This window comes from Batrachochytrium dendrobatidis (assembly GCF_000203795.2).
Source record: "Batrachochytrium dendrobatidis JAM81 unplaced genomic scaffold BATDEscaffold_13, whole genome shotgun sequence".
NCBI classification, from domain to species: domain Eukaryota; kingdom Fungi; phylum Chytridiomycota; class Chytridiomycetes; order Rhizophydiales; genus Batrachochytrium; species Batrachochytrium dendrobatidis.
The window spans coordinates 556,358-581,464 of record NW_006281111.1 but is presented as its reverse complement, the minus strand read 5'-3'; the positions used below and the strand labels follow the sequence as shown (position 1 = coordinate 581,464).

General features: G+C 40.3%; 10 protein-coding genes across 10 annotated transcripts; 5 read left to right on the top strand and 5 right to left on the bottom strand.

Annotated features, from left to right (window-relative positions):
- Positions 1-71: 71 nt before the first annotated feature.
- BATDEDRAFT_35958 (uncharacterized protein) lies at positions 72-3,262 on the bottom strand (the record flags this gene model as incomplete). The annotated part of the gene is made up of 7 exons (XM_006681663.1): positions 72-1,161; positions 1,242-1,406; positions 1,488-1,726; positions 1,819-2,029; positions 2,091-2,219; positions 2,309-2,417; positions 2,487-3,262. 7 exons carry the CDS (start codon positions 3,260-3,262, stop codon positions 85-87), a joined length of 2,706 nt encoding a protein of 901 aa, XP_006681726.1. The 3' UTR covers positions 72-84.
- A 422-nt stretch (positions 3,263-3,684) lies between these two features.
- Positions 3,685-6,223, top strand: BATDEDRAFT_91486 (transcription factor TFIIIC subunit TFC1; the record flags this gene model as incomplete). The annotated part of the gene is made up of 9 exons (XM_006681774.1): positions 3,685-3,987; positions 4,072-4,267; positions 4,351-4,428; positions 4,508-4,619; positions 4,692-5,174; positions 5,280-5,403; positions 5,490-5,825; positions 5,890-5,941; positions 6,024-6,223. The coding sequence occupies 9 exons, from the start codon at positions 3,685-3,687 to the stop codon at positions 6,221-6,223; spliced, it is 1,884 nt and encodes a 627-aa protein (XP_006681837.1).
- An 86-nt stretch (positions 6,224-6,309) lies between these two features.
- On the top strand, positions 6,310-8,364 carry BATDEDRAFT_91435 (uncharacterized protein). Its single transcript, XM_006681773.1, has 8 exons — positions 6,310-6,394; positions 6,487-6,563; positions 6,743-6,866; positions 6,955-7,083; positions 7,163-7,468; positions 7,556-7,703; positions 7,800-7,981; positions 8,101-8,364. Exons 3-8 carry the CDS (start codon positions 6,861-6,863, stop codon positions 8,263-8,265), a joined length of 936 nt encoding a protein of 311 aa, XP_006681836.1. The 5' UTR covers positions 6,310-6,394; positions 6,487-6,563; positions 6,743-6,860; the 3' UTR covers positions 8,266-8,364.
- Positions 8,365-8,516: 152 nt separating this feature from the next.
- Positions 8,517-10,184, top strand: BATDEDRAFT_20693 (uncharacterized protein). Its single transcript, XM_006681567.1, has 6 exons — positions 8,517-8,535; positions 8,718-8,796; positions 8,942-9,123; positions 9,265-9,617; positions 9,716-9,829; positions 9,928-10,184. Exons 2-6 carry the CDS (start codon positions 8,720-8,722, stop codon positions 10,135-10,137), a joined length of 936 nt encoding a protein of 311 aa, XP_006681630.1. The 5' UTR covers positions 8,517-8,535; positions 8,718-8,719; the 3' UTR covers positions 10,138-10,184.
- A 72-nt stretch (positions 10,185-10,256) lies between these two features.
- Positions 10,257-12,152, bottom strand: BATDEDRAFT_27482 (uncharacterized protein; the record flags this gene model as incomplete). Its single annotated transcript, XM_006681623.1, has 4 exons — positions 10,257-11,126; positions 11,234-11,392; positions 11,505-11,806; positions 11,873-12,152. The coding sequence occupies 4 exons, from the start codon at positions 12,150-12,152 to the stop codon at positions 10,257-10,259; spliced, it is 1,611 nt and encodes a 536-aa protein (XP_006681686.1).
- A 1,267-nt stretch (positions 12,153-13,419) lies between these two features.
- On the bottom strand, positions 13,420-15,305 carry BATDEDRAFT_27481 (uncharacterized protein; the record flags this gene model as incomplete). The annotated part of the gene is made up of 3 exons (XM_006681622.1): positions 13,420-14,814; positions 15,083-15,125; positions 15,241-15,305. 3 exons carry the CDS (start codon positions 15,303-15,305, stop codon positions 13,420-13,422), a joined length of 1,503 nt encoding a protein of 500 aa, XP_006681685.1.
- A 624-nt stretch (positions 15,306-15,929) lies between these two features.
- On the bottom strand, positions 15,930-16,301 carry BATDEDRAFT_6667 (uncharacterized protein; the record flags this gene model as incomplete). Its single annotated transcript, XM_006681518.1, has 1 exon — positions 15,930-16,301. A coding segment is annotated over one exon (372 nt), but the record flags the coding sequence as incomplete, so codon positions are not given.
- Positions 16,302-17,548: 1,247 nt separating this feature from the next.
- BATDEDRAFT_27479 (uncharacterized protein) lies at positions 17,549-19,195 on the top strand (the record flags this gene model as incomplete). The annotated part of the gene is made up of 6 exons (XM_006681621.1): positions 17,549-17,886; positions 17,973-18,180; positions 18,303-18,430; positions 18,513-18,745; positions 18,799-18,905; positions 19,016-19,195. 6 exons carry the CDS (start codon positions 17,549-17,551, stop codon positions 19,193-19,195), a joined length of 1,194 nt encoding a protein of 397 aa, XP_006681684.1.
- Positions 19,196-19,278: 83 nt separating this feature from the next.
- Positions 19,279-21,100, bottom strand: BATDEDRAFT_91601 (uncharacterized protein; the record flags this gene model as incomplete). The annotated part of the gene is made up of 8 exons (XM_006681721.1): positions 19,279-19,337; positions 19,477-19,715; positions 19,783-19,848; positions 19,952-20,054; positions 20,164-20,536; positions 20,636-20,743; positions 20,829-20,959; positions 21,031-21,100. 8 exons carry the CDS (start codon positions 21,098-21,100, stop codon positions 19,279-19,281), a joined length of 1,149 nt encoding a protein of 382 aa, XP_006681784.1.
- A 2,919-nt stretch (positions 21,101-24,019) lies between these two features.
- On the top strand, positions 24,020-25,042 carry BATDEDRAFT_17719 (uncharacterized protein). Its single transcript, XM_006681554.1, has one exon. The coding sequence runs from the start codon at positions 24,143-24,145 to the stop codon at positions 25,004-25,006; it is 864 nt and encodes a 287-aa protein (XP_006681617.1). The 5' UTR covers positions 24,020-24,142; the 3' UTR covers positions 25,007-25,042.
- The last annotated feature ends 65 nt before the right edge of the window (positions 25,043-25,107 follow it).

Genomic DNA, 25,107 nt, shown 5'->3' with positions numbered 1-25,107 from the left:
TGCTTTGGTTTATGTATTCAACCCAATACATGCCTCTTACACGTTTAAGCCCTGTCAACACGTTTGAATTTAAACAACCAAAATTTATTGGCGATAGATTGCAAGCAAAACAATCTGATGAGTTTCTTCCAAAGGCTGCATTGAATCGGAAGTATAGGCAGTAGCAACAACAATTAATTCAAAAGAATTTAGACCCAAATGGATTGGAGCCGACATGTCTTGAATCCCACCATCAGCTTTTCCACCGGGAATTCGAAGCTGTAGGGGTTCCAATCGCATCTGTGGATGAGCTGATCCTGGAACGCCCGTAGGAACCATGGCCATTGATGTGCTATGTCCCGTACATGTGAACCGAGTAGCAACAGGTGTTCCATTCGCTGCTACCATACCCGCAAATGGATTCGAACCCAGTACAATACGAATATTCATGGATTTGACACCATGGTTTACAGTGATGCAACTTCCTACAAATCCATGCGGTGGATCATCTGGTGAAAAGGGAATCACCATACGAAATCGATCATCGTTGGATACAATTCCAATACTTGTGACAATGGCAGATTGCGGAGCACTCAGACGTTGTTGAGTTGTATATGCCGAAAATGCATTGTCGGGAACAAGCGCCTGTCCAGGCATTTGCAATCCAGCTGCATTGGGACTGACAAAACTTCTAGGAACAACAGCTGCACCAGCAGAATTCATGAACTGTGGTGTACCAGATACACGAGCACCTTTGGAAGAAGACTGACGCGAACGAGAACCTTGAATCAGCCCATTAGGTGTTTGAGCCTGAAGCAACTGTTGCTGTGCCTGTAAATACAATGCTTGTTGTTGAAACTGCTGTTGAGGTGTAAGTTGAGACTGTTGTAAACTCTGTTTGAGTGTTGTTGCAGCCACAGGTGTTTGTTGGTTTGGTTCAGCAGGACGCTGACTTGAATGCTGAGCAACAGTAATGTCAGTTTGACCTGATCTGCTGGTAGTACGACTGGTAGGAGTTGCTGCTTCCATGGGGGCGTGACTCCAGTTGTTTGCAGCATGTGAAGCACCAATAACTTTGGTAGTAGATTTGGACAAAGTAGGCTTGATTTCTTCAGTAGCAGACTTTGCTTTTGGTGTTCGAAAACTGCTGCGACCGTGATGACTTGAAGAATTAACAGTATCCTATAATATTAAAAGTAAATCAACCATTCCATGTATAGCAATACACTAGCGCATGAAACCATCCAAGGCTGTACACATACGTTAATTTTTAGAATATCCCATACTGGATCATCTTGACTGTCTCCTAATAAATCATATGCCGTCTGTCCATGAATATTGGTTGCTGCTTTATCAGCATTGTGCTTCTCAATGAGAATTTTGCATATCTTGACCGATCCAGCAAATGCAGCCCATGCAAGCGGTCGCTAAATAAATTTCAATTTTTTAATTGATCGATATGATAGAATCTATGTATATGAATTCAAACCAGCAATTTCTCTACATACGCCCTGATACCAGGTGTCTTGTTGTTCAACGTCGGCGCCATGGCCCATTAAAATCTCTAGCATTTTAGCATTTCCATAATAAGCAACAGCATGAATAGGTGCCCATGTGAAACTGGCTTCAAACATATGACAGGGTTGAAGAGCATGGATCGTAGTTTCATCAAACGAAGCAATATGACGTTCAAATGCCTTGACATCATTTTTTTCAATAGCTTCAAAAAGAGCCGTGCGTTGGGTAGCTATTGCGTATAATTTAGAGTTAGAGCACGCAATACACTTGGCACACCATGTACAACCTGTAATATATTGCCAAGACATGTTGTGTACTTACATATATCAGTCTGAGGAGATCGAACTGGAGCAGCTGGCTGAACAACAGTCAGAGACGGGGCTGAAAGCGGGATTAAAGTTGGGGTTGGAGTATGAACTTGAGCAGGCATCTCTACTTTTGGAACATCTGATTTACGACGATGTGGTGGCTTGGCAGATCCAGGTATAGGAGCAGTATGAACATAGCTTTCTGTAATGTATTTAAAGTGTTTCTAAAGTAGATACGCGAGGATTAGCCAATGCGAGATGAAGCCCTCACACATTTATGTTTACCTGAAGTTCAATCGAGTCTTGGTAAATCTGAGATTCGGGAAGATTGTACTGTTGGCAATTAAGAAATATCAAATTTACATCCTTTTTATATGCCTCGACGCTGCTGTAACGACTGCCATCAATTTTTTTCTAAGATTCATTGATTTCCAATACAAGGTGTCGTAAATAATCATAAACCAATATTGAGTAAATCCAGACATGAAAACACCAAGCCTTACTTTGATTCGATCAAATGCAATTGGACGATCAATCAACTGATAATAGTCTGGATACTCCAGTTTGTCAGGAAGCATCAGAAATGGTTCAGAAAGAACACGTGAGTTGGTTCTATAGATTCAAGTCTTGTTAGGATTGTAAAGCCTTGACAAAATGCAGTCTAGACAGATCAGTACATACTTTTTATCTTTCAAATCAAGCAGTTCCGTATATATTTTTGTAAAGTATGATTTAAGAGTGCCAGGAATTGGAATCAATTCCGACTTTTTTGCTATTGGAGTTGTTGCGGCAGAAGTGAGAGGTGTTGAAAAAGATGGTTCAACTTTTAGAGTATCGGGAGTGGATTGAGTGGTTGTGAATTTGAGTTTTTTAATCTTGGCATGAGACGGTTCAGTAGCAATAGCAGTTTTAGCGGATAGATCAGCAGCAGTGTGAGTTGGACTATTATGCCGCCGTTTAGATCCAGCTGACAAGGGAGTTCCGACAGTTGGAGCATTTAGATCGTGATGTTGAGCGCGATTGGCGTTTGCTGACAAGGATAAAGACACTGGAGCTTGAACAGGAGCATCCAGAGTGGGTGCAAGTGCATGAGAGAGCGATGCAGTGCTTGCAGGTTCCTTGACAGACAGACTAAGTTTGACCAGTCGTTTTGGAGCGACTTCAGTCAAGACGGCAGGGGTTTGAGTCGGAACGTAACCACCAAGAGCAGTTATTGCGGATGCAGCAGCAGCTTCTGAATAATCCATTGAAGCTGATGAAGATGGATTAGAACCAAGATCATGAACATGCAAGCCTGTATTCACAGGCACGGCAGTGTTGAGTGTTGGAATCTGAGACGATACGAGTCGCAAAACAGGAGTTTGAAGTTGTTGTATAGAGTTTCCGTGGCCTTGATGGGAAGCAGAACTGGCTGCACCCGATGCAGTTGGCTGTCCATGGCTGTTTACGTTGTTCATTTAGCAACTCGTCTTGCTGTTGCTTCGAATTCACAAAAAAAGAGCAAGTCTCGTGACTTTGTGTTTGTACTGTAATATACTCACGTGATATACTTTCACTTTGTGCTCATCAATAAACTTAATCTTGACACTTGTTCAATCTCATTTTCTATAAACTATTGCGTGGTTGACATGCAGAGTTGAATTCAATATCTGGAAATCATAAACATCTCAAAAACAAACTTAAATCTAGTGTGTCATGATGAACGCTGTGTTAAAGAAACAGTTTATTTATAGTAGAAAAATGCATCGAATATTCAAATATTGTTTATTCCAAAGCAAAATACATTGCAAGATAAAGGATTCCACTCTGTTAATACGCTGGTAAACTGTTCAATTTACATTTGCGAGCTTGAGCGATTTACTTGTCATACAGTTGGATTATGGCTAAAAAACAGACCAAAACATCAGATACTGTGAGGGTTTCTGAACCATCGTTTATAGGCATTCAAAGTGAGCTTTCTGATCCAAATGAATCTATGATGGAGTCATCAAAACAAAACACTACAGATTCCTTCCAGCCAACCACTTGTGTTCAATCAGATTCACTTTCGCAAAACATTGTGCAAGAAGCTGCAGTACTCGAACTGCCCAACGATATATATCATTCAATCCAATATCCTGGATACGCTACTATTGCTGAAAAAATCCTTATTACTCTTGGTGGAATGCCTGCAGTACAAAAGGTGTGTTTTGGCAATAATCGATTGCATGTTATTACTGAGGAAATGTCCTGTTAGCAATTCCATTTTAAATTCTGGCTGTTCTAGGCATTTACCGAACAAGCTGGTTTCCTGGAATTGAACTATACACCCGACAACTTATTCGCTCATCCTATCTCAGGTGATGTCATCCCAACTGCAAATCTGTTGCTCAAGGTTGTCAAAAGGACGAATAGAAAAACAGGTGAAACTACCATGGAACATCATATCGCTGGCCTAGTTTCAAAAACATGCAGATTTAGAGGTGATCTTTTTCATAAATGTATATTATATACCAAGTCAATCCACTTGTAGAAACTTTGGGTTGACATAGTATCGTGTCATTAGGCATGGCAGATTTTCAGTACGAGGTAGATCCAGACGATCCACTTGTTAAGCTGCGCTATAAGATGGAAACGCTTGATGGTACGTGTTGATGCATTACAGTCTAGAAATTCATTCAAGATCGCCGTCATTGTATTAAATAATGTCCATTTCTATCTAGTCAAAACCCTAGATGAACTTCCATTTAATATGGAAAAAAAAAGTAATGGACCTCCGCTACATCACATTCCACCACCCATGTTTTCTAGGATTCAATGGCCTCTGGAATACAAGTATGGAATTTGCCAACCCTTTTAGTTTGCTTTTGGTGTATTGCATCGAGTTGACCATATGTTTACAATCAGGTACCAGCAAAATCCTGCGTCGATCAAAAAACGAACTGCTAATGTCAGAACAGTTCACGGCAAATTTAAACTTAAACCCGGACTATTAGTATATGACTTTTCAACCCCAGACGTTCCAAATGAACCACCAGAAAACCATGATGCAGCCAAGGAATTGATAGATATGCTTCGCGAGCTGTTTGCACAGCGACCTATTTGGTCTCGTGCTGCAATCATGGCTACTATCAACTCCCCCCTGACACGCCAAAAGCCACTGACCGATGCATTGTCAATGGTTGCATATTACACTATAACTGGTCCGTGGAGAAGTCTGTGGATACGTCTTGGATACGATCCAAGAAAGGAGCGATCGTCTCGACTGTATCAAACAGCAGATTTGAGATCTCGTAAAAATTCGCATATTAGAGCCAAACGTCTGCCTCAATCTTATGATGACACTACTGTGAATCTGGAGCCAGTAAAAGCACAAGAGGAAAAGTCCGTGTAAGTGCAGAATGGTGTCAGACTGTTGAGAGTACGACTAAACAGTACTCGAAAACATCAATTTTGAAACTGTTGGTTCAACTCACACAATTCTTATTTGTAAAGCAAATCATATATATTTGATGGTGTAACCAAGGTCAATTTTGGTATATTTCAGCTATGTGACGTAACAGATCCATCACTAAAAACAATGATTACTTCTGCAAAATACTGTCGCAGTGAATATGACGTAAGATTAGACTATTTCAATATTTTACAAGCGTATAACTCGACACCATTCATGCATTGAATCTATTTAACAAATCCATATTTTAGGAACGAGATGGCTGGTATGTGGCTGACCATCAGCGTTTGATTCGTATTGCAATATCGCGGAAACTGTGGACACTACATGGCATGACACGTGTAAGCTCAAAAATACCAGGACAAGAGGGAGCAAGGCGGAATCGGAACAAGGAGCTCCGTGCTATAAACCGAAAAATGTCAACTGATATGGATACATTTGACCCGTCTGTCAATTCAGGTTTAGAGTCATCTGTAGATATAGATACTTGTGATGTCAGTAGCGCTGAATCTACAGAGTCCACAGCCATGATGCCACATGAAACGCATTTGGTTGAACCCACTTTTTCTAATTCTGTTAAATCAAAAGTGAGAATGAGGTTTATATACTTTTAAAAACATATGATTGACTAACAGGGTTGAATGCTATTAGGTAGATGCAATCATGAAAAATCTACAGCTGACGCAAAACAACAACTGTGAAGGTGTGACAATCTACTTGTGTTGATTGTTTTTTGATATGATAGCATGATTAACATTAAAGCATTACAATTTGTATACGTTTAGTATCTAGCAGTGATCGTAGTGTGGATGTATCTACACAAGAACTGCCCAGGATCGAGCAATTTAGTAGAGACACGCACACGTCGATGCAGGATGATGACGAGAGTATAGATGAATCAGAAGACATGGACGAAGAAGATATTGAAGATATAGAAGTGATTAGTGACAAGGAAGACTATTTTGATATTTTAGAAGAGGATTAAGTTTGAACTGGAATAAACACGTGTTTGGATAGCATAAAAAGGGAGTGCTTTGATTTTATCAATTTCACGATAATCATGAGCACTCCGTTCGGCATCAAGGAGATCAAAGTGCTCCTTCTCGACCCCTTCCCTCTCGACTCACTGAATGCATTCGACAAAGCCCATTATCAGGCATGTTTTTATTCATAAACTATCCTGTGTAAACCAACTAGGGTATATTCCATAATGGGCTGGTAATTGATACCACACTGCTTATTATACAGGTGGATGAATGCTTTGGCATACTGTCGGAAGCTGAATTACTTCGTCGTATATCCGATTACAATGTAGTGTGTTTGAGGTAAGAAGAACCAAGTATAGCATAAAGGCTTGCATTTTTATTACAACGCTCTAGGTTTTGTTTTTCCAAAGGGCTGCGTTTAGCTTTGAAATATATCCATACAATTCATGAACTGTACGAGATTAAATAGAAATGATTTTGTTCCTGCTAATATTAAACTCTGGTGATGAATTTGATAGTGGCGAGAGAGAGACCGAGTATCTAACCGATGAAGTATTACGATCTGCACACCGTCTTTTGGCGATTGGAGTATTTGGTCCACTTTCTATCCAAGTCAATTTGAAAGCAGCTCAGGCTATGGGTGTAGGTTGATCATTTTTCACCGACTCTTGCTGGTATTTCAAAAGCTGTGGTTTGCAATGCTGAATAGTGTTTTATTTTTATATTGTAGATCCCAGTGTTTACTGCACCTTATCAGTACACGCACAGTGTTGCTGAAATGTCTTTGGCAAATATCATTTTGCTGTCTAGACAGATTGGCGATCGCAGCAAAGAAATTCATGCTGGCGAATGGAACAAGGCAAATCTCACTGATTGTAGTATCTACAACTATATAACCAACAGGATTCAACCAAAACTAACTCGACTATACAATCTAGACATCAACCAACTGCGTTGAAGTACGTGGCAAAACACTCGGTATTGTTGGATATGGCCATGCTGGCTCGCAACTTGGCATTATGGCAGAAGCGCTATCCATCTGCGTTATTTTTTACGATGAACTTAGTTTGATGCCAATTGGCCGTGCAAAACCAGTTGATACTCTAGATGAACTACTTGCCAAGTCTGATTATGTGGCTATCAACATTACCTCCACTCCAGAAAACGATGGATTGTTTGATAAAAATATGCTTGCCAAAATGAAACAAGGCAGTTATTTGATCAATGCATCCGCAAGTGAAGCTGTGAGTGATTCTTTATGCAGGTTGAATGGTACCGCTAAATGCCATCTTACATTATATTTTGAATTGGATTGGGTTGGGTTTTAACAGGTTGATCATGCGGCTCTCGCAGACGCAATCAAGTCAAAGCATATTGCAGGTGCAGCAATCGATGCTATTCCAGCTCACGAGATTGATGGGAAAACCTTCAAATCTCCTTTGCAGTCAGCTCGCAATGTGATTCTTACGCCTGTTATTGGCAAGTAAATAGGATGCATTTGACCATTTGTTTTTATTCTTTCAATCAAAACTCGGAAATGCTGATCATCTAGTATATTGTGGACTACATAAACAGCTGGAGATACTCTTGAAGCACGTCGACGTATTGTTGCAGAGATTACAGAGGATGTTGTGCGTTACATCTCCGAGGGTACGACCATTGGCGCTGTCAACTTTCCTAGTGTTGCTGCCTGGCCTCTCAAGCCTGGGAGTCGCCGTATTATTTGCATGCACAGAAATGTGCGTGGAGTGCTCAAGGTAAACCGACACTATCCTTGAACACCGTGTTTACCAATGTACAGATTAACACCAAGTTAAATTCAACTTATCCCATTGTGATCATCAACTGTGTCTAATACTCATGGAAATAACACTAGGAAATTGATCATATTCTGTCTGCATACAATGTTGGAAAGCAAGTGTTAGACACAAAAGATTCGCTTGGATATCTCATTGCAGATGTGATGACAGATCAACTCTCTACAGAGATTGTGAGTCAGTTAGCAATGCTTGCCAATACGGTGAGAACTCGGATTGTCTGATAGACTGCGTTTCTGGTTTGATCCATCAGATTCGTTACATTACGAACGGATGAGATTTTAGTTGACAAAACTTTCAATAAATAATCATTAGTTTGATGACTGAGTTTTATATTATTTGGATCGAGTCAAAGTTGAATGTAACAAACTTCAAGATTGCAAGTTAAAATCTTGGATTGAGCGCAATGAGTTTCCAGAAATCAGACGAATCTGCACTTTATCTGAATCACAACAAACTCAACATGGTACAAACAGACAAACAAGCACTTCTGGGCAAGTTTACTATAATAATTGGCTGCTTTATTCAACTGTTTATCTCACAGCAACCATACACACATTTTCAAGCTTATCCTTTGAAGATCCGAGTTATCCAATTCCCATGTGGATCCATGTATAGCGTCTGCTATCCCAGCACAGCAGTCTCTATATTACTAACACTAATGTCTCTAAACCAGATATGGGATTTTCAGATGCCAGGGTGACCAAAGCATTGCAAATGACCAAGAACTCGGGCTTACAATCTGCTATGGATTGGTTCGTACTCGTCTCAATCCAAAACAAATGTAGTCTATCCAATAACACCAGCTAAATTCTACTTGAATAATGGCAGTTGATTGGAATATTGCCATGCATGATTATAATGTGCTAATCTTGTCGATTTGATCAACTGTGTCGCTAGGCTATTTGCTCATGCCGACGACAACGTATCAGATTCCCTTGAAGTCAACGAAGCCAGTGAATGCGCAGCTGCTACACAGGCATCTGGGTCAACCGATCACGATAAGGACGGAGAGATATCTCAGGATCAAGCTACTGCACAATCCCTAAAATGTGAGGACTGTGGTAAACTGTTGCGTGATGGTGAGTTGATCTGTTTGACTAATACTATCTCGGCATTAAACTTTCAACACACAAGCTTTTATTCTACAAATATGGCTGTTGATGGGTTTTATTACGTTACCATTATTTAATTCAATGTTCTTTTGATTGGATCTGTTTTAGCCGCTGCTGCTGAGCTGCATGCTGTAAAGACTCAGCATGTGAATTTCTCAGAGTCTGTAGTTGCAATCAAACCCCTTACTGAGGAAGAAAAATCTCAAAAGCTTAAAGATCTACAGGCTCGATTGGCAGCTAAGCGTGAGGAAAAGCAACTATTGGAAGTTGAGGAAAGGAAAAAAAGCGAGCAAGTGCGTCGACGCACTGGTCAAGAAATAGTTGCACTCAAGGAAAAGAAGGAGCAGGACGATATGAAAAAAGCACTCGATGACAAAAAGCGTGAGAAGCAAGAGGAGAAGATGGCTCGTGAACGAGTGCGTGCGCAATTGGAATCAGATAAACGCGAGCGCCATAGAAAGGTAACAAGGCGAATATATTTACTGCAATTGAATATTGATACTATAGGATATTTATAACTGATACTCACTACTGCCACTGTAATTTGGTGATGGATTAGGCCGAAGAAAAGAAACGTCTTGCACAGGGCATTGCATTGCCAGCTCATGTTACTGCTGCTCCTGTTGCGTCAAATCCTTTGTCTAGTGTATCGTATTCTGAAGCACGCTTGAATGTATGTGCTGTGCAGCATAACCGTGAATTGTGATGTTTACACAATTATAAGAGTTTTGGCATTTTGGTATTGTGTACTAAAAATCATAAATATAATAGATTCGTACACCTGATGGAAAATCGTATACTCAAAACTTTTCTGCTGATGACACACTGTCCAAGGTATACAATTATCTGGAAGAAAAGATTGGTCCCAACTCATTTAAGCTTTGGCAACCATTTCCACGCAAAATGCTTGGTAATAACGATCTTGGCAAGTCGCTCAAAGACCTTTGCCTGGTTCCTTCTGCTGCACTTATTGCCCAATAAATACTTTATGTCAATCCAGCTGTTTAAATGTAAGCAGCATGTTGTGCATTCAAGAGTCTACACAGTTGATCTTGGGGTAAAATATAAATTTAATTTCAAACAATTGAGAACCAAACACATTATTCTTCAGCCTTGGCCATGTATTCAAGATCCTGCTGTTGAAGAATGCGACGCAGACATTTACCAGTAGGAGCTCTGGGAATTTTTTCAATAAACACCACACCACCACGCAAGAGTTTATGAGAAGCAACATTCTTGGCAATAAACGACTTGATCTCATCTTCGGTGCAAGTCACACCAGGCTTCAGTACCACATAGGCCACAGGAACTTCACCCGACAGCTCATCAGGTCGACCAATCACTGCGGCATCAGCAATTTTTGGATACTGAAGCAGTTTTTCCTCTAATTCAGCAGGTGCAACTTGAATTCCCATATATTTGATAAGCTCTTTGATTCGATTCATAACGGTAAATTCACCCGACTCGTGTACAATGGCAACATCACCTGTATGGAAATACCCATCCGAATCAATCGAAGCAGCAGTGGCTTCATGGTTGTTGAAATATCCTTTCATGACGTTTGGACCTCGGACACACAACTCTCCTTGCTCGCCAACACCTAGCTCTTTTCCTGTTTCCGTGTCGATAACACGAGCCTCGATGTTGGATAAAAAGTATCCATGCGAATCGCGTATTGTCATTGATGCTGTTCCCAACGAGATTGCTGGACTAGTTTCTGTTAATCCATAGCCTTGTATTACATACGTATGAAGCCGATTGATCAAAGCCTCGATGATATCTTTGGACAATGGCGACGCAGCAGAAGTGATATATTTTACAGATGATAAATCAAACATGTCCACTGCAGGATGGTATGCAAGAGCTAAAGCGATCGGAGGAACAATGTGGACCGTAGATACTTTGTATGTTTGAATGGTTTTCAAAAGAAGAGCAAAATCAAATGATGCCATGACTATGATTGGAATACCCTACAGAATTTAAATCAGTATTGGCTCGCAAAATTAAAGTGTATAAAGCGAGTATTTAAAATACGGATCGTGCCAAAGTTTAAACTATCCACATTTCAATGGTATACCTCGTAAACAGCCGAATGAAGGGATGTTGTAAGAGCATAAACATGAAAGAATGGTAAAAGCCCAAGCCAGACTTCGTCTGCTCCTGTACGTGCTACTACTAGCGTTTCGTGAATCTGCAGCACATTGGCAATGATGTTGCGATGTGTAAGTATCACACCCTAATTCAATACAATCCATTAAACATAAACTCGAATCAGCACCATAGTTGGACTTGAAGAACAATGCGATTTGAATATAAATGGTAGAACACCAGTATGCGTTTAGGCTTACCTTGCTTTGGCCGGTGGTACCAGAACTATAGGCCAGATAGGCAGGCGAGCAAGAAAGCTCTTCAGCAGTAAACGATGGCAGTGCAACTTCAGTATCACTCAACAAACATCGAAATGAAGAAACCCCTTCAACCGTGTTATCAGAAAGCACAAACATCCTATCGGGACTGATTCCAGAGAGAGCATCTTTGCTGCTTTTCAAGCACGTTTCATCCATGATAAATACCGATGCCTTCGAGTCTTGCAGCTGGAATAAGACTTCTTCAGAAACGTACGATGGGTTGATGGTTGTAACACACGCACCTAAAAACTCATTGGCACAAGTTAGCACCAAATCAGTCCAACACCCAATTTAATTTCAAGTCATACCAGCTAGCAACGAGCCAAACAACACCGACGAGTAATCCAAGTTATTACTGCTCATCACTGCAATAACATCGCCTTTTCCGATTCCAAGAGTTCCCACAAGCCCTCTGGCAAACTTGTAGGAAGTCTCACGAAGCGAGTTAAAGGAAACAGATCTCCCCGTTACTGCGTCAATCAGGGCAGGAGCATCCAGATTTGCAACAAATCTGTTTGACGTAAAGATAAATTGAGGTATGTCAACTTCGGGAATCTGTATGTCTGGAAAGGGCGATTTAAAGATCATGACGTTTTTTGAAAGTTTCAGAGTAATGAGATTTGGGTTAGTTTATTGAGCGTTTATATAGGCTGCAATACTACAGCCTTGCAAGCACACTTTAAAAGAAAACATCAATAATGGTATATTGAAAAATAGAAACAATGTAAATAGCCCAAATGATCATGTGCAAAATAATGCGCAAGCTTACCTTGTTGCAGCTTGAACAGGTGGTATGCCGAACCTAATTTTTAAAAGCTAAAGGCAAAATAATGCTTTTTCGCTGCATAGATTCATCTACACAGCACAACACATGCTTATTTTAAACAAGTAAATCCATATTATCTGGAGGCTTGTCATCGGATCTTGAAACTATATACATGTAGAATGCCGGTATTCTAATTCAAGCCATTATAATGATTGCACGAGATATCGACAGTTTATATCGAATAATAGGTGCCACAATCATATGTGTTGAAAATAGTAGTCAAGGCAGTTTAAACTATTATGTATTCAATAGCGGTAGAAAGTATACCCGCATTCACACAAAATGGAACACTAAAAATGTCTAATAATAAACAGCCAGTTTCTTCAGTAGTTTATATTGAATTTATTAGTGTCTACTAGACTCAGAATTGGCCGATCTTGCATATTTTTGTATAAAACAACTAAATGAATACACACATCACAGTTCTAGTAAGCCCTGTACTTGACTTGTTCAATCTCTAGTTCCTCATTCAAACCAAGCATTACAAGTAAATATTGAATGGTTGACATGTTCAAGCATTGTTTTCTTGAACTAGGCAAACGTATACGGGTTTTTAGGATAGAGTTGGGTTGAAAATAGTCGAGTTCAATATCTGGATCGCAATAGATGAATCTAGCGATCGTACAATGTACGATTACACCAAAAAACATCCCAGCTTAAAACTATAGTCTGTATCAGGAGTATCGTATTTACAACAGGAGTTGAGAGTGCATTCAAGTCAATTTGTAGTAGCAAAGTACAACGAATGTTTAACTGTCGTTTATTTCGAAGCAAAATAGAGGCAGTTACCAAGATAAATACAGAAGTGTTCCAATTCATGTGGATACAGCTGTAAATTCTAGCATCAGTCAACTCTACTCCACGCCAAAGCCAGTAAAAATAAAAATGAGGAATTAAATTGTGTCGTACTGTTGTTTATACAAAGAACGTCACCAATTAGATAGAATGATACGGGAGATTGAAGATAATATGCCAGATCTAGAGCTGTTCCGTAACATAGCACTGCTAACACCAAGGGCACACACAGCGTTAATTAAAAAATGCTTGAGGCTCACACACATTGTTCAAGGCTTCAAATGGATGTAGCAAATCGTTGGGATCAAATGTGAGAAAGTTGCTTCCAAAATTTGCGGCCGAGTCGGGTTCATGGATTATTGAAGAAACAAGCATCGTAGTCGGTGTAGGCAATGATTGGTTTGTAGATGAATCGTTGGCTGGGTACGACAGCGGCATTGTTTGGATTTGCTGCGGTCTTGAGGCCATGATGAGGCTGTTCATAAACGATTGATCTGGATTTTTGGCGCTAATATCGTGCATAAAGTCGTTTTGGGTATGCATCAAATTGATATTGGGAGAGCTAGATCTAGTATTGCCACTTTGAGTAGGTACCGGGCTTGAATGAATACTTGGATCATTTTTCATAGGAATGTTTGTATTTTGATGCATCAGCATTGATCCATTTCCCATCAGCATTGCTGATTTCCCCATCACGATTGTCGATCCAGGATGCTTGGATGCTACGGATCCCTTCATAATGACGGGGGTGGAGTTCATCATCATTGGTACGCTATTCATGACAAGAGGCGAAGGTTGGTGATACGTATTGTTTACAATCATTGAAGCGTTGTTTTGGTTTGCAGCAATGTTTGTTCCGTATGTAAATCGAACGGGCAACGAATCAACACTTTCGGTATCAGAATAGTCCAAAAAAGATCCTTGTGAGCCATGCGAGTTTTGACGCTTATGACGACTTTCAGTAGCCGATGTGCTATGTGACCGCACATGCCTAAAAAGCTGATCCTGTCTTTTAAAATGACGGCCACATGTTGGAAACTGGCAAACATGCTGTCCTTTAGTGTCTGGGGAACTATTGCAACTGCGAATACTGCTGTTGCTAGAATCGCGTTTTAATGTTGTCAATGGACCAACTCTAAAGTCTTGTAGTTTTCCAAGCTTGTCCATCATTACAGAGTTTTTGATAGGAAATGAGCCATTAGTGCCCATGTTGTTTCCTGGTGGGATGGGAAATACACCGGTAGAGCCAAATGGGTCTCCGCGCAATGCAGCATCTATATCAAACTCTGGGCTGGGAGTGATAAGCTCAGGTGAAATGCGATCCTGTCCTTCTGTGTATCTAAGGTTTTCTGATACAGATGAAACGGACGATCCTCCAAATGATGATGACATGGCTGCCCGTGTAGGAGCCATTGACGGCATCATAATGGGCATAGTTTGGGGTTGGTGCTTTATGACGAACTCGTTGACAAGGTTACCAGAAGTTGAATGAGGAATCGAGTTGAACGATGCCATGGAAATAAATTGAACGGCTCTTTGCATGGATTCTTGAGGGTCTAAAGAAATCAGTGAGACTGTACAGGTGTCCTGTCTAGCTCGCTCACGTTTTAAATCACGTTCAAGTGCATCCTATAAAATGCCATTCAAATCATCGAGTCTGGGTTAGTATATGAAATTGACCGTCGTAATAGGGAAAGCAAAACGATTGGGTCCTAGCATAATTATCTAGCTATTAGTTTGTAAAGTGAGTCAGGTTGGAAAGCAACTTGTTCATCCACACCCTGACTGTGCCACAAAACGCGTTTCAGTGGCGAATATAAACTTTGAAATTGCTTGTATAGTTTACGGTTGCCAGTTGAAATCCGTTTACTGGTCAAAACTACAACCCGAGTCTTACAGTTGTATTCACGGAAAATGGAACACTGAATAAGGATGCCAAACTACACAATAAACAGCCAGTTCTATGAAATGACTGATGCCAGTTTCTACCAAATTTACTGGACAACATTGCCTTTTGAACTCTCTAGTTCATTGGCATCCTAGTGATTGGCATACAACAACAGTTGCATTCCCGGATTGTTCTCTTGAACTAGACGCGAGCACATGATTCTAGGATACATCATATGAGGCTTGAGGAGTTGGACAACATCAAAACAAACTCAACCACTAGACTGCAATGAATGAATCATATTTCAGACTTGTTGATCGCACAACATACAGTCTTTTAAAATAAAAATCACCTCGGTTCAAAAGTATAGTTTGATTTTGTACATCATATGATGGACGTTGTGCTTGGAAGAGTTGAAAACGTCTACTCAAGAGGCAGCGCAATCAATGTTTAGTAGGAAGGCACAATGAATATTTAATCACTGTCTATTCCAAAGCAGTGATTGCAAGATAAATACAAGTGATCCGTTTTACACGAATATAGCTGTAATGCGGTCAATGTGGCATCTTTTATACAATTACAAGCAGTATTTTGCACATGGAACCCCAAGCTGTTGAAGTAATTTCAAAATCAGCATGATGGTTCATAATCATGCAATGCAGTATAGTACAAACACCAGACTAAGACATGTGCTGATATTTCAACTTGGTCTTAATACAAGGTTTGAGTATTTGTAAAACTGACAGAATAAGTCGAGCTTGAATCAATAAATGATCGAGAATGCATGTATAAATACTGTTGATGGTGTTTTCTAGGAATATCAATTAAGCATGATAATGTTTAAGCCTACCATAAAGAGTCTGTCGTGATCAACCGAAAACCAGAAAAACACCTTTTGTTTCTTTTGAGTACGAACAGTTCCATGCTCGTATAGGAACTTGAGGAATGGAGAGCGAGGCTCTTCTAGTGTAGCATCGACACCAGGCTTGAGTGCTCTCAAGTCAGAAAAAATGCCTTCCTCGAACTTTTTGGTATGCACGATCCGTCTACCAAAGCATTCAAACCTATGAGTAAGCACTCGTACAATATCCGTGCCTGTGATATGGAATAGGTCTCTCCACAAAACGCAAGAAATGATTTCTTTGTTGGGAAGCTGATAGGTACGAATACTCATGCCCGGAACCCAACTGGTAGGGGCAGTACGCAGAAATCCGCGCAAGCTCTCCAGCGATGTCGCATTATCAGAATTTTTTGTGGTTGCAGCGGCAGCAGAATTGTGAGCGATGGAATGCATTTGTGATCCTACTTGATTATTTGAAATAGCATTGGATGCCATTGTAATTGAAGAGGATTCCTGCATATGATCCATTTTGCTATTTAAAAGCCCAGAATTTGTGGAGGATTGGGAGAGTTGTAGACAAAGTGAGTTTGCTTAATAAAAAGCGGATGTACTGTTATTGTGGGAACAAATCTGATGATTAAAATATGAGTAAACAGCCAGCCATGAATGCGTTTCTTTTGTTTAGCTGCTCAGGGGACGCAAATGAATTTCTTATTTCTGTGATTGGCATGCTATTCGATTTGGAGGCGTGGATAACCTCAAGCTGTTTACTTTTAATGGATGGATATGAACCGTAACCAATCAGAATCTGAATATCCATGGTGGCTTCTAATGCTACTCGTGCTGGCCACCAATATCCATGCCGACTTGCATCCTATCCCTGCAGTAGCTTACATACCAGCATCGGGCTGCCAAGAATTATAGACCACTTGTGCTGGTTCAGCTTTGTTTCTTACCGTACCGGCTCGGTCCACTTGATATCCACTGCGATTGATGGTGGAAATTGAACACATTGAGCAGCTTACTAATTCTCATTCCATGGCATACCAAGCCATGTAGTATGAATATAATAATAATGTTTCCCCAAGTCCATGTCATGTAGCTTTATTGTTCAATCATCACTATCTGCACTCACTACCATAAACATCCTCAACAAAATACTATCATGTTTATGCTTTGTTCTTCCCGAGCGGTATCAAACAAGTCTTTGGCCATTGACCCGTTCCTATCGATTAGCCACTTGCATAGTCGAGATAGTCTAGTAACACCATGTCAGATTCAGTCCACATGTATACGATGCACTATGCATTCTTATAGCTACACTATTTCATCAGATTGCAGTGCTTTAGACCAATCTGTCTTGATGCATGCAAGACTTCAAACTCTCATAGTCTCTAGTTGGCTATCCGCTTTAAATACAAGATGTGCTTTATAGAACATAGACAAATGAAGTTCATGTGTAAATAGTGAGACAATCGAGTTATTATAGGAATCATGCTGTTTTTGGCTCAGCCATGATAATTATTAAATCAACCTATTTCATGTCGTCATCTTACCATTGTGGCAAATATAAGTTTGCACCGAGTCAGAAGCTTGTTTTTCAGACTTAAAAACACTACTTTTTGGACTAGTTCATGACCAGCATTCGGAGTCTGCAGACTACCCATTCTCGGGCTTCAAAGCATATCCGCAGCATTGTTCCATCCGAGTCTAGCCATCAAAATACTACAAGCGATGTAGGCCAGCCACAGTCTCGAGAATCAAGTCTGTTTGGATCAGACAATTCGACTCGAAAGACTTTGCATAATGATAGCCATGCCACCAATCCATCCACTCTAGCGGATACCAAGACAAAATTAGACAGGCCATCTCAAGTAGCATTATCAAAGCCATTTATGTTGGCAGGCTCATATATCTGGGCTGGGTTACAGGATTCTTTTGCTTGGCCCATTACCCTCTTTGTTGTTTATGGGTAATGATATGCTGCATCTAGATGGCCTGATGAACCCATTTACAGTATCAATGAAATGGCTGATCAAATCACTTGCATCCATTTAGATCCACTACTTTGAAAACTAGAATGATGCAGTGTGTGTTTCTCAATGGGATTATATTTCTGGGATCTGTTTTGATTTTCAACAATCTAGTATCGCCTTTGGCAAAACTATGTTTAGAGTCCTTGTGCAAGTCCTTGAATATTTCTGAAGACACTGAGGCCATTATCCGTTATCTTGGATCTGCAATCTCTGGGTTATATTATGCAAGTGTATTATTTACTCGACCTTTTGGTTTTTGTGGTTTCGTTGCAATGGTTTGGAGTTTAAACTTGTATTACTTGGCATATTTACATCCCACTATTACCTTTTTTACTGCGTGAATATCATGTAGATTGCTTGGATTTATCCTCTGTATGCGTTCAGCTTTTTTGTCAACAGTCAGTGGTATCAAGATATTGCCAATAGGTCATATGAAATATTTGTCGGAAAGCCCAAAACGCAATCGAAATCTATCCCAACGTAAATGCGCTCAACTTGATCTTGTAGTGTTGTCATGGTTACACTACGATTTCTCACTATTCAACATTGCTGTATCATATAGACTTATCAAGAATGCAGCTAGTGATACATACAGAGGATTGATGATTTTTAATTTTTTTGTTCAAGTGGCATTGATATATCATGTTCCATTCATTGGTCCTGCTTTTAGTTACATTTTATTGAATTTCATACTTGCTTTTTTTGCATTCGAGTACAAATGGGCCAATCGTAATTGGTCTTTTGTTCATCAGATTGAATTTTTCGAGTCACACTGGGCATACTTTTTTGGATTTGGTAAGTGTATTCCTTTATAAATGAGATACTTGGATTGCATTGAATTCAACCAGTACTAACTTTACCGCTACTGGGATACTCAGGGTTTCCTATGGCTCTAATGGTGATTTTGTTTCCAAAAACTGTAAATCTTGGCTGGTTTGCATTGGTTTTTCCAATGGTGAGACATTTTGAGTTTTGGGTGCTTGCCTACATTAGTTGTAAACCGATTTGATAAATTCGTTTTTAATCTTCATGAACTGATCATATTTGATATTGTTTATATTTTAGTATATTATCATGGCAAACCGTGCCAAGCCTTTGCCAATCCACAAGGATCTGGTACATGTTTGGTATTTACCAGTTAGAATGCCCATATTTTTATTTGCTCAATATGCAAGTACAATGATAATATCTTGGATAAAACGTCGTCGAGAAACATTGTCATCTACTGCTTCAATCGTGCAATGACTATCCATCTGAATTTGAGGATATCGTTTTTGTAGATAAACATGATTCTATTTTACCGACTTTTAATCTTGTCATATTGTAATTTATGCATATGCTATGGATACAGAAGATGGTTGCATATCCATTAAACTATTTATGACCACTGGTTATTCATATTTAAATGAAATGATCTGGACTTGATATCGCCAATGGGGTGATAGAATCCTATTTTAGCATGCCACTTTAATGAGCTCCAACACAAGAATTTTTATATGACAAATAATCAGGGTAAAGGAATTTACCTGGGCCTGGAATGTTTGACTGGAAGGCATCAGCAAATCGCGGTGCTTTGCTAACAAAGTTACTTTGAAGAATTGGGCCTGATGGATAAATATTGTTGGTGCATTGGGCAATATTGTAATGTCCGGGACCAGGAAACGCTACAGGAGTCATTCCTGAACCTGGAACTGCTGTTTGAGAGGATAATGGTGTATGCGGTCTGACTGGAGCCAATGCAATGGTTCCAGCACGACCTCGTCTCCTGTATATTAAAAATAGTTTAGAATAAAGCATAGAATGCAATTTGTGTAGATCAATCTAAACATTACAATGAAGGTTTAAAGTTTGGCTTTGTTGGTACAATCTCGTAAGCTCCGGGACCAGGTATTTTGCCACTGTTACAATATATAGTTTATAGTGTCACGATTTAAATTCAAAAGTAAGAGCGTGATTCATTAAAAGTATCCAACGTTTACTGCTTAGCCTTTTAAACTCAACTGATGAGATACAAGCGATTGACGAGATGTAGCTTTGAATGCTGCCTGTGCTGCTGCACATGATTTTTGTGTCAATCCCTCAGCACGGACAATGTTGTACGAACCTATTTTTTTGAAATCAATAGTCAGAGTTGCAGGTTAATTTACGTGTTGGTAGGAGTTGAGTGGGCTCATTTGGTATATACGCTATTTTAAATCTGAGAATCTTGATACCTGGTGGTGGAACTTGTCGCACAGAGCTAGATTTATCACCTATGAGATCGCTCCGTGTTGTGCGACTCTTGAACACAGAAACAGCACCACTTTCATGTTGACCGTAATGCTTTCGTCCTTTTTTCATAATGCTAGGTGTATATTCTCCTGGACCTGGAGTAGGCTTGATTGCCCATTGTGTGCGTACAAACTGGGCAGAAACATCTGCCGATCGACCGTTATCCGATACCAGTTTTGATGTGGGTGTATGGAACGAAGAAGATAGGGAATGTGCTACCGAGAATGAGTAGATTGGAGTACGTGGTCTATACTGAGCAGGGGAGATATCAAGGGTTGACTTTGAATCTATTGGAAGTTTGGCAAACCTTCTGCTCTAAATTAGATGCCACCAGAAAGCAATTGGATAATGATCAGCTTTTGCTTGAGAGGGTTTTACAGTGTATGTGAATTGATGTTGGATGAATACACCTACATGTGATGCGAATCCAATACCATATCCTCGTTTTGAAGTTGATACATCAAACACACCCTCGAGTTTTTCAGCAGCTTCTGCATAATATCCTGGACCAGGCAGGTCATCCTAATACCAACACGTCAACTTAGTATGGTTGATTATAGCGTGCAATGAAGATTGCATCATAGCAAAAGAAATAAGCTCTACTTACGATACGCTGCTCAAATCGCTGACTTGTAGAATTAAAAGCCCTTTCTTCACTATCATCGTAATGAAGTGTCTGAAACTTTGTAGGTATGCTTGGAGGATGCACAGATATCTTTAGATTTTTAGTTTGACCCACTAAGATTTGCAAGACAAAGCAGTTGGAATTAGACAGTGATGAAACACAATTGACTGACAACGATGATTACCGTTAGAGCTGTGCTTGACAGTCTTTGTTTTTGGCTCGTTAAATAAGCCTCTAGGAACGATGCTCGTCATTAAGAGGATTCAGAGTCGAGTTTTCATAAGCAAACAGTAAACGCGTCGCTTGGATAAGCCATCAAGTTTCCCTGTTTTGGACCAACCGATTGATATCGATTGCTGTTACTATCCATTCTTTTAGCTACCAACACCTAAACAATGGATGGTAGATTGCGTTTCCATCCCCGTTCTCGCACAGTGTCTTCTTCTAGTCGAGCCCCGATTGGGTCTCCATCCACTTCCATCAGTCAGGCACTTTCAGACCCTCGTCTGGCTTCATCCCTGTTGGACATGGCTCCAAAGAAAGACCACAGTGCTGCTCGTATTGAGTTTGAAAGAAGGGTTCGCAGGTAAGCTCTTGTCAGAGATATTGTTGGTATATTTGCATGGATTATCAATGAATTGCTACAAGCGTTTATTGGGTTTTTGTACAAGCGCTTATTGGATGATCAGAACTTCATGCCAACATTGGCTTGCAGTTTCAACTGTATGGATCACAATCCATTATCCAATCAACTCTCGTTGAATCTGAAATATTCTTATTATTGCTGAATGGAAAAAGCTGCAATTGATGCCACTTTCTAGTAGAGCCACTGGTGATTTGTGGTGGTGTCAGATAGTATGGAATCTTTTGCACAGGAGAATGGCCGTGGTTTGAGCTATTTGATAATCAGTTATTGTCGACTACATGCCAACTCACCATTCTTTATTGTCAATCACATCAGATATTATCAACAACTCACTGCTGGATGTGGGGTGTCCACTTGTAAGCATAGGCTGTGTGCATCGTATATTGCTGGACCTCGCTTGACCCCAGATGCTGCTGCCATCATGACAATGCAACTTGCAAGCAGACCAAAGGAATACTTTTGCCCAAATATTTCCGCCGATCCTCAAATTGTTTTTCCAGATTCCTTTTCATTTTCGCCCTTTGATACTCCTAAAGCAACTCCTTCTGGTAGTGGAAACCATTCAAGGTCAAATTCCTATCAGGATTTGGGTTTACACGGTCAATTGAGTCGGAGACCATTGGTGAATGCCCATGCTGCAGATCCGCTATCTACTAATCCATTGGGACTGTCCAATGTTGCCAACAATTCATTTGAATTTACGCCTACTATTGGACCACTTGGTCGGCCACTTGCTTCTGTAACACCATCCAACCCTTTTTTACACTCGCTACTCTTTGCATCGCTATTTAAATCTCCAAATCCTGCTCGTTCAACAGAGAATGTTCAATTGGTTCAATCATCTGGCGAACCCTTTGATCAACACTCACTTCGCAAACCTTACGACTCTACTGTTCCATCTTCATTGCGTAGAGCGACAGATTCAACGCCATGTTTACCTTCTACTGCCGCGGTTACGATTCCGACTGAATCTGATGTCGATGCGTTACAGTGCACTTCTTTAAAAACTCGAGAGGGTGACGCAATATTAACTCGTGGAATATCCAATGAACGTAGCAGCTCTGTAATGGATTTGCCCAGCCTTTTATCCGCCACAATGGCACTCAGTCAACGAGCTCTGTGGGGAAGTTCTGATGATGTCGAGTCTGACAATTATAAAAATGCATCTCAAGATTTAGCCGATGATCCAAGCAATTACTCTGAATTATCATCACCTGCTCCTGAATTGGAATCCGAAGTATCAAATTTATATGATGAATCTTTGCCTGATGAAGAATCTCAAATCAGTCTTGCATATTTGACATTCGACCTACTTCGGGTTGCTGTGGAAACATATACATCACCGTTGCAAGCTTTAACCCATCTTGAGGCTGATACTCTTGTCAGTTCTATTGCTCAGAATCAGTTGAAAAACGATACAATCAATTCGAATAATGGATGGTATATTTCCGATAAGCTAGATTCATTGCATGTTACATCTGATGTCGAACATCAATCTTCTAAAGACAGCACATCAATGTCTGAAAGCAATAATACCACTAGTTCTGATTCTCCCGATACATCCACGCCTCAACTCGGTGCTGCAGGTGATCCTACTTTTCTCACAAATACCCTTGGTGCAGTTTTTTCTAGCGTGGAAGCTCTTACAAAGAGCTTTTTGTTGTCTGATCAAGACATCAAAAGCAATTCGTCTATGCTGGACATACCGTCCATTCGGAAATCGTACCACTTGATCTTAAAGCTATCCCCGCCAGATTTGTTTCAAATTGTTCTTGCTAATGCGCTCGAGCTACTTTTTGCAAAATTACTTTTAAACGCCAAAAAACTTCGTAACGCTGAATCTGATTTGCTTCGGGTGATCATGATTACAGTGGAAAATCCATTACTGATGGATCCTCGATACTACGAGTCGCTCTTGAAAAAACTATGTCAAATCATTGGTATTCTCAGGTCAAAATCGCGTGCGGTTTTGGTTTTGTGGTTTTCCGAATACGACAATGCAGGATTCGAAAAAATCATTCGTATATTTCAGCAATATATTGTTGAGCACGTTCACTCTGCTCCTGTCAAGCCTGATCAATCTGTTATTGGTGCCACAAAAATGCTTAGCATTCTTAGTCATGCCAACGAAACTGCTCCCACTCCTATCACGCCATTTACCACATTTCATATGCCCAATCTAGCACAAAAACTCAATTTTAAGGAAGAGTATAGAGCATGGAAACACAGCTTGGAAGCACAGCGAGTATTTGAATTTTCCTTTTTCAACTATCCGTTTTTATTTGATCCCATTGCAAAAACTCGCATTATGCATATTGATGCACGTGTACAAATGTCACACAAGTTTGAGGATGCATATGTAAACCAGGCGCTGATGCAGCACGCTCAACGCTTTTTACAGGACTCACCTTCTGTTGCAACCCTTGAACAAGAGTTGAAACGAGTCACAAACCCATACTTGGTTTTAGAAGTTCGTCGCGATCGACTTGTTGATGATGTGTTGGATCAGATTCGTAAAAAAGAAGCAGATCTGAAAAAGCCTGTCAAGGTACGCTTTGTTGGTGGTGGTGAAGAGGGTCAAGATCAAGGTGGAGTACAAAAAGAGTTTTTTCAAGCCATTGTTAGCCAGCTATTAGACCCTGGATACGGTATGTTTGTGTATGAAGAAGAGACTCGCAGCTCATGGATCAACGGGGCGTCGTTGGAGCCTGAGCGACAGTTTGAACTTGTTGGTATTATTATTGGATTGGCACTGTATAACGGCGTCATGTTGGGGCTACGATTCCCATTACTGCTTTATAAAAAACTAGTAGATGTACGTCCTACCTTTCAAGACTTTCGTGATGCATTTCCTACTCTTGGTCGTGGGTTACAGAGTCTACTCGACTGGTCAGATGGTGACGTGTCGGACATCTTTCTGCGAAACTTTGAAATCTCATACGAAGTGTATGGCCAAGTCAAAACATATCCTCTAGTCCGCAACGGCGAAGACATTCCAGTTACAAACGACAACCGCGTGCAGTATGTCGAACTTTACGTGCAGCATTACACCAATGAATCCATCAAGCGACAATTTCAAGCTTTTTGCAGGGGATTCCACAAAGTTGTTGGTGGTAAAGTCTTGAAAATGTGTCGCCCAGAAGAGCTGGAGCTTCTTATTTGCGGCAACACTACTGCCGAAATTGACTTTACAGAGTTGGAGCACACTGCTGAATACGACGGATTTTTACCCCATGATGAGATGGTAGTCTGGTTTTGGGAGATTATGCACAAAATGGATTTGGATCAAAAGAGGAAATTATTGAACTTTGTCACTGCCTCTGATCGAGTTCCTTTGAGTGGATTTAGTAGTCTGACGTTTGTCGTACAACGGAATGGACCGGATACGGATCGATTGCCCACTGCTTTGACATGCTTTGGAAGACTTCTTTTGCCAGAGTATGCATCAAAAGAAAAATTGTTTGATCGGTTGACTACGGCAATCGAGAATGCAACTGGATTTGGGCTTGTGTAGATACGCAATAAATGTGATAAAAATCATTTAAAATACAAAACTGTCGATTGATTTCATTTATAGTTTGAACTGGTTGGGCTCGAGTCAGCATGGTATGAGTA

Bases quoted from the DNA above. Each gene is read 5' to 3' on its own strand.
- BATDEDRAFT_91435 (XM_006681773.1), top strand. The intron at 7,084-7,162 runs GCAAATCTCACT...TATACAATCTAG, and splicing joins ATGCTGGCGAATGGAACAAG to ACATCAACCAACTGCGTTGA. The intron at 7,704-7,799 runs GCAAGTAAATAG...CTACATAAACAG, and splicing joins GATTCTTACGCCTGTTATTG to CTGGAGATACTCTTGAAGCA.
- BATDEDRAFT_20693 (XM_006681567.1), top strand. From the start codon at position 8,720: ATGGGATTTTCAGATGCCAGGGTGACCAAAGCATTGCAAATGACCAAG. The intron at 8,797-8,941 runs GTTCGTACTCGT...CTGTGTCGCTAG, and splicing joins TTACAATCTGCTATGGATTG to GCTATTTGCTCATGCCGACG. The intron at 9,830-9,927 runs GTATGTGCTGTG...TAAATATAATAG, and splicing joins ATTCTGAAGCACGCTTGAAT to ATTCGTACACCTGATGGAAA.
- BATDEDRAFT_17719 (XM_006681554.1), top strand. From the start codon at position 24,143: ATGTTTGTGTATGAAGAAGAGACTCGCAGCTCATGGATCAACGGGGCG.